This window comes from Bubalus kerabau, chromosome 10 (assembly GCF_029407905.1).
Source record: "Bubalus kerabau isolate K-KA32 ecotype Philippines breed swamp buffalo chromosome 10, PCC_UOA_SB_1v2, whole genome shotgun sequence".
Lineage (NCBI taxonomy): Eukaryota > Metazoa > Chordata > Mammalia > Artiodactyla > Bovidae > Bubalus > Bubalus kerabau.
The window spans coordinates 59874864-59887524 of record NC_073633.1 but is presented as its reverse complement, the minus strand read 5'-3'; the positions used below and the strand labels follow the sequence as shown (position 1 = coordinate 59887524).

The following is a 12661-nucleotide window of genomic DNA, read 5'->3' as shown; positions in this document are numbered from 1 at the left end:
TCTCATTTTCAATTCCCCTTACCCAAGCCCTGGTATTCCTTAGTGTAGCTAATGTCTATATATAACTAGACAGTTATATATATATATACACACACCTGTAACTATAGACATATATATGTAACTATATAACTAGTGACCCAACCCAGAAATCTCAAAAGGCATTGTTACTTTCTACTTCTATTTCATAAGAAATAGCACCAATTTTACTTACTATATACCATTCAAATCTGTCCCCTCCTTTCTATTCCTGCTACTGCCCTAGTTCAGATACTCATCAGCTCATGTCTGTATCATTTCAAAAACCACTTTTCAGCATCTAGCTTCACTCTCCAATAAACCCTTCAGGCTGCTGACAGTGACCCAAAATGCAATAAAACAAGTCCTCCAGCATAAAAGTTCTTCATGATCTGAATCTTGTCTTCTGTTCACACCCCAGCTCTACCTTGTCTCCTTAACATAGCATGTTTTCACATCTCCAAATCAGTGCAAATGAAGTTCCCTTTGAGTGGAATGTACTCCATCTGCTGCAGGCAAGTTTTTACTACTTCTTCAAAAACCAGTTAAAAAGAAGTTCAGCTCAAAGGCCATCTTATTATGAAGCCTTCCCAAACATCTGCTGACTGAGGCCAGCATATAATATGCCTCCACATCTCCACTGCATTTCTTGTATTGACCTAATTCTCCAAAAGCTTCTGAGCTCCTTGACAGCAAGAATTTTTCATTTCTTTCCTCAGGACAGCCTCACAGTACTTTGCTCTAGATATGTACTTAATGACTAAAGACACCAAAATCAGTCTCATTATTTTATTGACACATTTCATTTATTCAAAAAGCTATATAGAGAAAACTATCTCAAAGGTTAAAAAATAAAGCTAACATTCAAAGATTAGGAGAGTTTCGTGTTACACAAGAGAAAGCTGGTAAGCAATGGATAATACAGTGTTATTTTTAAAGGTTATATATAAAGCACACACATGAGAACTTGTGGCTTGCAAAGTTTACCGCCTTGATCATGCCTCTACCTTTACCAATAATAATTCTATAATAAATGTATTAAATATCATAATTTAGTTGGTAAGTAGAATAGACAAAGCAAGTGGGACACTTGAATTGTTACTCTGATTTCAAAGTGAAATTTGTATTTTTCACTCCTAGCTTCCCAGAGTGAGTGAGTAAATAAAAGATTAAGGAAATAACTTAAGGTGATTATCTTTTCATATAAAGTATAATGAAAAAAATGAAATAGGCTAAAATAGAATTTTATATCCTCAGATTTTTTAAGGTAGAAATTAAACCATTTGCTCAAGTCAAACTGATTTTATGAAATTTTCAGTTTGTAATAGATTTTAACTTAAAATTTAATCTTTCAATTTATCCTAAATTCCAAGGCAATAAAATACTTTTACAAATAGTACTTTTGTTTACAAAAAGTACTTTTACAACAAATACAGCTGACCCTTGAACAATGTGGGTTTGCACTGCTTGGGTCTATTTATACCTGGATATCTTTCAATAGTAAATACTTCAGTACTACATGGTCTGTGGCTGGTTGAATCCTCAGATGCAGAAATGCTGATACAGAGGGCTGACCATAGGTCATATGCAGACTAACCCCCCATGTTGTTTAAGGGTCAACTGTAGTAGCATTCTAAAAAACTTATCAAATTATAAAAATGCTATTCAATCTACAAATGTTAAAAACTATTATAATAACATGGTGCTATGTAAACCGACCTGGGTCCATATGGAGGGGAAAAGGTGTGACCAAAGAAGTGTCTATATATATATCCATCCAACTTCTCAAATACGCCATCATTATCTACTTGATATTCTTTCATGTCTTTAAGATAATCTTTAACATCATTAACAAAGTCAGTGAAGAGCTTCTGATCATGTATAAAGACACCATTTAGGAAAAACTTATTGATGAAGTGATCAAGTTCTTTCCAATGATGAAAACTATCCAGTTTTTCTAATAAATACCCTTCAATTAACTGTCTAAATTCATCTATCCTTACAGGATTCAACATTTTAACATTAAAAAGGTTAATAGATTCCTGTTGAGCACATTCAAATACACCAGAACAAGCCTTTCTGAAAGAATTATAATTTCCACCACAGTCACGCTCAGCACTGCATTTCTGTGAATTTGTATTTTTTCCAAATTCTTCAAAATGAGGCTTTTCTTTCCTTCCCTCTCTCTGCATAGTAGGGCCTCTACTATTCTGGTTTTGTGTACGTGCCTTATACTGTGGATGGAAATATTCACTAAATGTTGTCGGTTTTTTAGCTGCGGTTTCTTTTGTAGCGCCAAATCTTTTATTGCCTTTTTCATCAAAGATATTCTTGGTGGTATCTTTGAAATGCCTGAAAGTGGATTTAACTGAATCTGAGAATTTTTTCAGATTTTCTTTTACAGCTTCTTTAGCCTGTTTAATTTTTTCTTTATGATGCCTCACAAACTCCTTAGTAGAATTCTTCATTGCATCAAATGTTTCCTTAACAGAACCCAAAAATGTTTCCTTTGATTTATTTTTAGCTCTGTGGTTTCCTCTGTTCCCTTTCTTTTTTCCATCAGTTTCTTGTTTCTCATTTTGATCTTTTGCTTCAACATACAGTCTTTCCCACAAATCAGAACGCTGTTGCTCAAAGGTTAGCTTGCGCTCCAGCTCAGTCAGTCTTTCCCGTAACATTTCTATTTCCTTTTTCTCAGTCACTACACGGGGCGAGTCTGAGTTGCCATATGAGTGACTGGAGCTTAGCTGTTGGAGTTCTACCCTTAAAGCTATGGTTATTAGTCGTTCTCTTTCCAGTTCTTTCCTGAGCATCTTTGCTTCTGCCAACAGAGTCTCCCTTTGATTAAGGAAACTGTGTGTTTTCAGCTTTTCTTCTTCCAAATGCTGCTTAAGTTTCTGATTTTCTGTAACTAATTCAGCGCTTGTCCCTTTATCTTCTAATATCCTAATCTGTTCTCTTAATTTCCTTAACTCTTCCTGTAATGAAGACAAAGCTTTTTCTTCCTTCTCCAGAGATGTTCTTAGATACTGATTTTCTGTATCAAGGTTCTTTTTCTGAGTTTCAAAGGACATCTTCTCTGCTTCAGTATGGGTCCAACACCTTGCAAGGTTTTCCTTCAATGACTAAATTTTTTGAAAGATAAGAAAGAAAAATATCAAGTAAAATATCAAAGATGAATTTAAATCTTAATGGTATAACAAATACTCCATAAATGTTTAGTGTCTATTTCCACAGAGACTATCCTTTATGTAGTATTTTAAATACATGAAAATTGGAAAATAAAAAGTTCATATGCAAGAAAATGCACAGCAAAGAGCTACATGAAAATAAAAACAAAGCATGCTGGAAGAAGACTGCCTTCTACCTTTTAACTACAGGACTCCACAATCTGTACTGGGAAGGCTCCTAGAGAGAATTTAGGCAGGACTAAAGGTTCTCTGATCCTTGAGTGATGGAGATTATCTTATAAAAAGTAAAATTATAGTTAGAGAGATGACTTTAGGCTTCAAAAGTCCATTATATACTCATGGCACTCTCTGAAGGAAAAAAATTTCAATAATCTTGGTATTATTTGAAAGATCTTGGTCCTACGCAAATGAACACCTTAGTTCAGGTAAGTCATATAAGTTCTCCCACAGTTCAGAGAACAGACTAAATCTTGGTAACACTTACAACTAATTTCTCCAATTTCAATGTTTCTGAAGAGACTGACCATATTAGCAATATAACTCTGAAGTCAGCACCATTTCTGAGAGAGAAATTATGTCCAATCAAGTTTATAGAACTTTTGCTGCAGTGCTGGGTAGCCTTGAAGGGCCTGATTTTTCTGTCAATACATGTATTAGTAACAAACTTTTATCAAAATAGCAAGAAATTAAACAAATTAATGGTTATGCTTAAACAGATTAATGGTTATAACACTATCTAGTCAGTTAAAATCTCTTATAAATCAGCAAAATGATATTTCAACTTTGTTTAAAATTGACTACAAACATTATGACTGTTCCCTCTTTAAAAAAAAAAAAAAAAAACAAACCTTCATTGTTTTGTTTTTCACTTTTTGACCCACGTGCACAGCTGTGAAAGCACTGAGTTCTAACTCCTGGACCACAAGGAAATTGCCAAGACTTTCTTTTTTTGGCCATGCCATGTGGCATATAGGATCTTAATTCCCAGAACAGGGATCAAACTTGTGCCCCCTGCATTGGAAGTGTGAAGTCTTAACCACTGGGCTTCCAGGGAAGTCCCATGACTAATCCATTTCAGTCAGACCATAAAAATATCTGACAGAGACAAAAAAAAAAGTCCTTTTAATGACAAGATTTTCCACTTAAAAATTAACTATCTGAGATGGATATTTCACTGTCTGGCTCATTAATCTTCAAATAACAAATTAAAAATCAAAATTTCCTTACAGTCATTTCATCTGCTCTCCCTGTGTGAGAGAAAACACGTTTCATTTATCCAACAGAAGTGGACTCTGGAGAATACTATGCTAAGTGCAGTAAGTCAGAGAAGGACAAATACTGTATGGTATCACTTATATGGGGAATCTAAAAAATAATACAAACAAATATAAAAGCAAAACAGAAACACAGATATAGAAAACAAATTAGTGGTTACCAGTGAGGAAAGAGAAGGGCGGGGCACATTATGGTATAGGATTAACAGGTACAAACTACTGCTCTGTATAAAGGATATATTGTATAGAACAGGGAATTATAGCCACTATGTTATAATAACTTTTAATGGAATATAATCTGTAAAAAATACGGAATAACTATGCTGTACACTTGATACTAATAGTGCAAATCAACTTACTTCAATAATTTTTTAAGTGAACTATGGAGTAGAACAGACTAATGCAGTATTATCTTTAAATGCACAAGCACAGGGAGTGCCACAGGATGACTAGAGGGTACAATATTCTGTATCCAGTAAACTCTAAAATCTTGAATTAAGTGGCGAAGCAGATCCTGGACAGGTCTTCCATGAAGATCTTCAAACTCCAAACCACATTTAGCAGCTGGAGACAAGAGGTTTGCAAGAACTAATTCAGTAAAGATCCATACAGGGTGAGTCTCCTTAGAGCCAACATCATTCTATGCAACCAGAAACCTTCATAGTAAAGAAGAAAATGGCTGCTCCTTTCTGTAACATCCTCTGCTCAAGGCAACTCAGGAGGTTATAATTCAAGAGGTTGACACGCCCTTCTGGAATAGGGCATAGCTCTAGTATTCTTGCCTAGAGAATTCCATGGACAGAGGAACCTGGCAGCCTACAGTCCATGGGATCGCAGAGTCCAACGTGACTGACTATCACACTGCTCAAGGCAGAGAAAACTACACTATTTACAATTAACTTCAGTAGTCCATCCCTGAAAGATATAATTCAGATATTAAGTGGGATTCTGTCTTCCAAAGAAATACAACCATAACCCTATAAAGAGTATATAAAAAAAATAAAACAAAAGGAATATATACATAAAGAAGGGAAATTTACATTGTGAAGCATATACATTGTGAAGGAAATTTAGGGAAACGGAAGGAAAAAGGAACAGTTTACCTTTCTACCCTGAGTTTACTATAATCCCAACACCCTTCCAAAGCAAGAACTAGAGAGGAAATACTTTGCTAATCCTCATAAACCCAGAATGGAAAGCAGAGTCCTGTTGGACCTAGGTGAATTTCAGGTATTTTCATTGCATGCTTTCTCTGTCTTCATAACTGACATGAGACCAGAAAAAAGGACTGCCCGATTATTCCTCATGAGCAAGGGTGGCTCCTAGAAAAAAGTACAAACTCTCCTCTTTCTCTCTCACTGAATGAAATGTTTTGCTTGGCTCTATAAAAATAATGTTAATAATAATAATGGTTTTTTAAAATTTATTTTTGGCTATGCTGGGTCTTCACTGCTGTACGAGGGCTTTCTCTAGTTGCAGCAGGTAGGGGCTACTCTTAAATGTGGGGCTTGGGATTCTCATTGCAGTGGCTTCTCTTGTTGAAGAGCACAGGCTCTAGGGCATGCAGGCTGCAGCAATTGTGGCACACGCGCTCAGCTGCCCCGCAACATGTGGCATCTTCTCGGACCAGGGATCGAACAGGTGTTCCTTGCATTGTAAGGTGGATTCTTAACCATCGGACCACCAGGGAAGTCGCCTAATAATGTTTTATATATAATATCAATTAAAATAATGTTAACTATAATATAGTGATTAGGAAGAAAATCTTTGGAGTCAGATAAACAAAATTAAATTCAGCTTTGTTGATTGCCAGACTTGAGAAAGTTACTTAGCTTTTTTGAATCTCTTTCCTATCTATAAAATAAAATTAGTATCAATACTTGCTTAATTCACTGGGATGTGGCAATAAATGCTATACGTAAGGTACAACACTGACCAGGACACGTAAGTACTCAGTCAACAATTACCAATACTATTATTGATTTACTAATCTGCACTGTACTTGTATCTGAATAGCACAATAATTATTGGATGACACAATTTTATAAATTCGTTACTAGAACATACCTTATATTCTATTAACGACTCTTGTTCCTGTTGACACTGGGAAAGATAATCCTTCATATCATTCAATTCATCTTCATGTATCTTTTTGACTAACTGTTGACGCTTCTGAATCTGAATTGTGCCTAAAAATAAAAATTTTTTTATTAAAGATATATAAATGTCACAATTACCAATATTTTAAAATATACAATGAAACACATAATTTGCATATATTTAACTGCTTGATCCAGAGAGGATCATTTTCTTCAAAATACCGCAGTTTTACAAAATATTTCACAGTTTTAAAAAATTCTGATTATATAAACAAAGAAAGAATAAGTAAAATCTTATGGTGCCATTCATTAAATGGCAATAGATGGACGCTAATTTATAAATCAGGCCAAACAGGTTAATATAATTTTTATTATATTTAGCATATACCAGGTATATTTAAGCAGTTCACTATTCTTTTGATTAAAACAAGCCAGACCATATTATTCTATCAAGCAAAATAATTTATGTCATGTTTCTGTCTTATTATATTGAAAGCACTCAAGTTTGTTGTATTTAAGGGCCCTCTGAGGTACATAAAGTGTTGCATTCCCCACTTCAACAGAGAAAAGAACAAATCATGCAGTCTAGTCACTAAAGAAAAATGAAAATTTTTTTCTCACTATATTTTGCCTAAATGATATAGCATAAGCCTAAAAAGAATAGCAAGGAAAACAACTGGCTAACTATGATTATCCACCATTCTCAAAGCCAGATCTTTTAAGAACTCTGCACTAGTTAGGCCTGTATGGGAATATCACCATCCCTACCCCCATGAATCATAAATTAACCAGGATGCTCTATATTTTCACCCTAAAAATCAAATTGTTAATTTGCCAAGACATGCTGTTCAAATGCTGCTACATGCTTCATGCATGAGAAAAAACACTAAATCAAAAAGAAGGCCAAATGCATCTGGCAACCATAATACTACATCTCTGAGTGGCATCACATCACAGAATTTTGTAGTGAAAGAATATAATAATGAATAGTTTATTGATTTCTGAAAAAAAAACTTATTTCTTTAATACATCTTGAAAATCACCTAAAACTTTTGCCAAATTACAGACAACTATTACCAGTTAACAGCTATGATACTCTGTTAGAATTCACTTCTCAAAAGAAAAACAGAAATACAAAAAAAAAAATTCAAATATGTTTCCCTATTATTCCGAAAAATCTCAGATCCTTTGAAATATTAAAATAAATTTATCTATAGTTCCAAGGCAACAGAAAATTGCTTCCCCCCCCCCCCCCCTCAAAACTGCTAACAGAATGAATTCCTTTGGCCACTGGGAAATATCTTAAAACTATGTGTTGAGATCTGAGTTTGTGGTACTATTACGCAGCATATGTTTGATGACTATCAGCATGCCCCTTATCAATCAATCCCACCATTAGCTTTTTTTTCCCTTCTACACCTTCAGCTGTAAACCATAAAGTGTTACAACCCAGGGTGTAAGGCTTTCTGGTTCTGTCCACAAATCTGCCTACCTTAATCACATTAACCCACTGTTGGTTTTTTCTACCACTGCAGTAAGGCTTCTTTTCTACAGATAAAGTGTCTCAGTCTCACCAGAGCTTCCAGCCAGTACATCCATCTGCCTGCCGGGCACAATTTTTGGGGTGTCTTCAGTAAAACAAAACAAAACCACTTCAGCACCTGCCCTAATTCACTCTAAAATAAAGTTCAGTTCAGTTGCTCAGTTGTATCTCTTTGCAACCCCATGGACTGCAGCACGCCAGGTAAACCAAACTGTGCTCACCATCTATTAACTTTATCACTGACCAAAAAATGCATCCCTCTAATTCCCCCCACCACCTAAAGTAAAGAAGCTAACACACTTCTTGGAATTTAAAAAGTAAACCACCACTATCTCAAGTATCCCTGGCTCAAAGTTATGTTTTCCACTGGTATTCCATGTTCCTTGTTTCACCAACCTTCTCTCTATCCCCACCTTCACTAAAACAGTCAAGCCCCTGATCACCAAATACCTGAATTACCAAACCTTCTACTTGACTATTCCCACACTATCCCACACTATCTTTTTCACTTTTCCTCTAAAATTACTGCTTCGGGTCACTATAAATCAAACTCTCCTGCTCAGATTCCAAGATGTTTTACAGTATAGTTGCATCCCACATATTCCAACCTTATATTCCATTATTTCTAAACATCTCTTCTATACCTGGCTATACAATCCTGCCAGTCTTTTCAGTGCTCCCAAACTTATCAAGTTTCCTTTCAGGTTATCAGGTTCTCCACCGATAGCATGTTCTGCTTTCCTTCCACATTGGAGTGTGTGGAAGTCCAGACCCAACTCAAATCCTACCTCCTCTTGGATGACTGACTCAGTGTCATAGTCTGAGCTATGATTCTTATTTGTGCTTCATAACTTAGCACCTAGTTATATCGTTATGTTATTTGCTGAAAAGCAGGGCAGCCTATACTTAAAGCAACTCCATGAGGAAAACAAATCAATTGAATTTCATTGTCAATTTAGAATATGAAGAGTCTACAGGTAAAAGAAAGAACAAGATAAGTGCTTAATTGTGATTTTCAAAAAATTTTGTAAGGACTTTCAGGAGAAGCAGTACCAAATACCTACAGTATTCTTTTACTATCCTCAGCCCTTCCAAATAGTTCTCTCTTCCATCCAACATAGATATGACACTCCAAATTTACATGGCACCAAGGTTGGTGAATGTTCTGAATGATTTAGTAGTGTGTTCTTGATAAATGATTATAAAGCAAATGACTAATTATGGAATGCAATGACTGACTTCACACTGCCTGGGAAATTCAAGCTGGCTCTAACATCAACTCAAAAGAACTCAAAGTATTGAGATCAGTGCCACAATTAATAAAAAAAACCCGTGATATCCTTTAAAAGTAACCATGAAAAACTTATCATTCAGATTAAGTTTTTTATGTTCACTGAGCCAGTCTCATTAATGTATAGACCTATTATTATGAAGGTTGTTCCTATTCTGAAAAGCTGATCTGAAGTACTACAGGAAAATATTTTCAATATAATTAATAAAGTATATTTTACAAGTAACAAAATTCTTAAATAAGAGGGCAATAATTTATCAGTTTTTAAAAGCACTCCTAAGTTAATCTTTCTACAAAATACTTAAAGGTCATGCACTTTGCAGAGATTTAATGCAATGTGGATTAACATTAAATCACTGTCCAATTTTTTTTTAGTAATAAAAAAAGATTAAAATTACACCTTCTCCTTTGTTACCTCCACGTTTACCTGCAATGGGAAAAAACCATGCTCAAAAGAATGTTCATACATTTGCTCTAGCTAGATAATAAACAAGTATATATTTCAAGTCAAATCTCACTATAACAAACTTCAAGGGAAGATACAAATCAAAAGGTCCCAGTATTAAATTCAAGCAGACATCCACCAGGCATCTAAATACTTATTTTTTATTAATATAAAGTTAAAGACAAGAAGAAACAGATTTATATTTCTCTCACTTTAAACAAGAATTGATTATCTTCACTAAGTTTCTTCTCATATTACACTATATTGAATAATACATCTTTTCTATGAATCAATACAGGGTACATGTAATTCTTGAATCTTAAGGAACACACTACTGGAAGGAACCAGATTACTCAGAAAGCTAAACTGTGTATTATATAGGCAAAAATCCTAAATGTAGTTAATATAAGGCAAACTGCAAGTTGTGAAGTTGGCAAGATCTAAGACATTTGTTTAAACTTTTTCAAATTTTTAATAAAGCAAAAAGTACAAATGTTCAGTTCTCAAATAGTCTTATCTTTGTACAAATATACAACTTAAATAAGATTCAATGGTTAGGCTCCCAAAAGAAAAATACCACGTGGAATCCCTTCCTCTTTCACCAGGGTAGTTTCAAAGGCTTTGCATCAAGAAAATAATTAACCAATGTAAATAAGATTAATTAACCAATGTAAATAACACTGAGCAAAGTATAATACAAGTGAATTCTTAAATCATGTGAATCACAGAAGTAATAAGAGTCATAAAATATAATGCCTGCATGAAACCTGAAGGTAGAAATGAGCACCAATTACTGTGACATTCATGTCAAATGTAACAAATAGTTACAAATGGAACTTAAATAATCCTCCTAATAATATATATATATATGAACAGCCCTTACATTTCTTAAATACTGTTTTCATTTAAGCGCAAACAGCTTTATAAGGCAACACTATCCCCAATTTCCACAAGAAAACTAAGGCTCAAACAAGTATGTTTTCTAATGTCATATATTTCAAGGATGACACTGAAACAGCTCCCAGAATGCCTCACTCTTCACCATCACTTTATATAAAACAAATTTTCAAATACTTACCATAGAAATGTCCAAATCCCATGCTGATCGCAATCACCAAAGCAAGTATAACACATTTATTGAGACCACTACTGAACTGCCGTTTACATAGCTCCTGAGGGGGTTCAGGCTCTTGTTCAGCAAGTAGCCTTTCTTCAGACTCTGAACTAGACACAGTCTTCTTCCTGGCACGACGTCGTCTAAAGGTTGGACTGGGCTGATGGCTGGTTTCGTCACTGCTTGATTCGTCGTCACTAGGCTGAGATGAAAATACTGTTTAAAAAAAAATGGAGATAAATACTTTAGAAAACTTTCCTGATAAATATGATTTAGATTGCCATCCATACGTGCCTTTTTACATAAGACAGCCAAGAATAAAAACAACACAACAGAAACAAAACTTAAATTTTCAAATTTATCAACATAAAGCCAAAGATTTCAATTGTGATATCTAAGACTTTTTTTTAACTATATTGTGTGCCACTGAGGGTCTGGTTTTGGCTTTTTTCTTTTTTTAACCTCCCATATACTTTATACCATTAAAACAATTATTCTCACAGCCTATTAAGTTTCACTGCTATTAGCGCCATAAATGCTATTTCTAGAAGTGAAAAAAAAAAAAAAAAAAAAAAAAACCTCTATCTCTTCAATTTCAAATGGAGGTAATTTAAGCTCAACTGTTTAAGGAACAGGGGGAAGTATATAAGCAGTTCCTGTGATTTAAACAAGACAATAACTACCAAAAGTTTCCCTGAGTGTACTAGCCCCTAGTTTTATTTCCATCCTATGGGCCCCAAATCAAGGTTCAAAGCACTGTAGTTTAACCCAGGCTTCCAGAAGTCAGATGAGCCCTTCCCTTCGACTGCCACTCTTACTAGAAGGTTATTAATTTTACCCTCTAGTAAATATGTCAGCATGAGGAAGTGACACAACAGCTATCTCCGATATTAAGCACTAGTCTTGTGCTGCTCCTTTATGAAAAGAATAAAGAACAACAAATAGAAAAAAAAAAAAAACCACAAGAAATCTCAAGTACTAGAAGCATATTCATTGGAAAAAACCATCTTCAGTTTTTTCAAATGTATTATTTCTTAATATTGTCCCATATATCAATAAACTATATGCTGAGGCAGATTAGATGTCTCAGTAATAATTTCCAAAGGCCAGGGAGAAGGAAAAAAAAAGCACTACAAGTAAGAATAAAATGTGAACATAAATTTGATACAAAGAGCTCCAAAAACCACAAACATTCATGCTTCGAAAAAGCAAAACACTTCTTCAGAAGACAGGGTATCCATGCCACAGCAAAGCTGCTGACTTAGGTTAGACAATACTTTTAAAAGCTGGATCATAGAGAATTCAGTTGACTCTCAAATTACAACAGTAGACACAAAGACAGAAGGCACTACTGAATATTCATTCAGTATTATATTATATTATATTCATTCAATATTATATTCCTAATAGTTAATAACAAAGATGTCACTGAGAGATCTTTGGGTCAAAACCCTTATGCCCATCATGTTTATCTGGTTATTCTTGATCACTAGTTTTTCCAAGATGTCATAGCCTCAGCTGTGAGCTTACATTTCTTGGACAAAGAGAAAGAAAGGAAGACTTTAACAAAGCATCACATAATATAAAGGCATTCATGATCATGGCTGAAGTACTTAATTCAGACTTTCTGACATACTTAAGATGGGTAAATATAAAAACAAACCATTTGTAAATTTTTTAAATTTTCAA

General features: G+C 34.5%; 1 protein-coding gene across 6 annotated transcripts in view; it reads right to left on the bottom strand.

Moving 5' to 3' along the window:
• CCPG1 (cell cycle progression 1) overlaps positions 1-12661 on the bottom strand; it is a 42068-nt gene that overhangs the window by 2009 nt on the left and 27398 nt on the right. For 4 of the 6 annotated variants that reach the window (XM_055537890.1, XM_055537893.1, XM_055537894.1 and 1 more), the window contains 4 exons: positions 10937-11188; positions 9814-9840; positions 6548-6669; positions 1735-3140 (listed from right to left, as the gene is read on the bottom strand). In XM_055537890.1, coding sequence (XP_055393865.1) covers positions 1735-3140; positions 6548-6669; positions 9814-9840; positions 10937-11188 — 1807 coding nt within the window. The remainder of the gene's footprint in view (positions 1-1734; positions 3141-6547; positions 6670-9813; positions 9841-10936; positions 11189-12661) is intronic. The other 2 variants (XM_055537892.1, XM_055537895.1) reach the window with 1 other exon arrangement.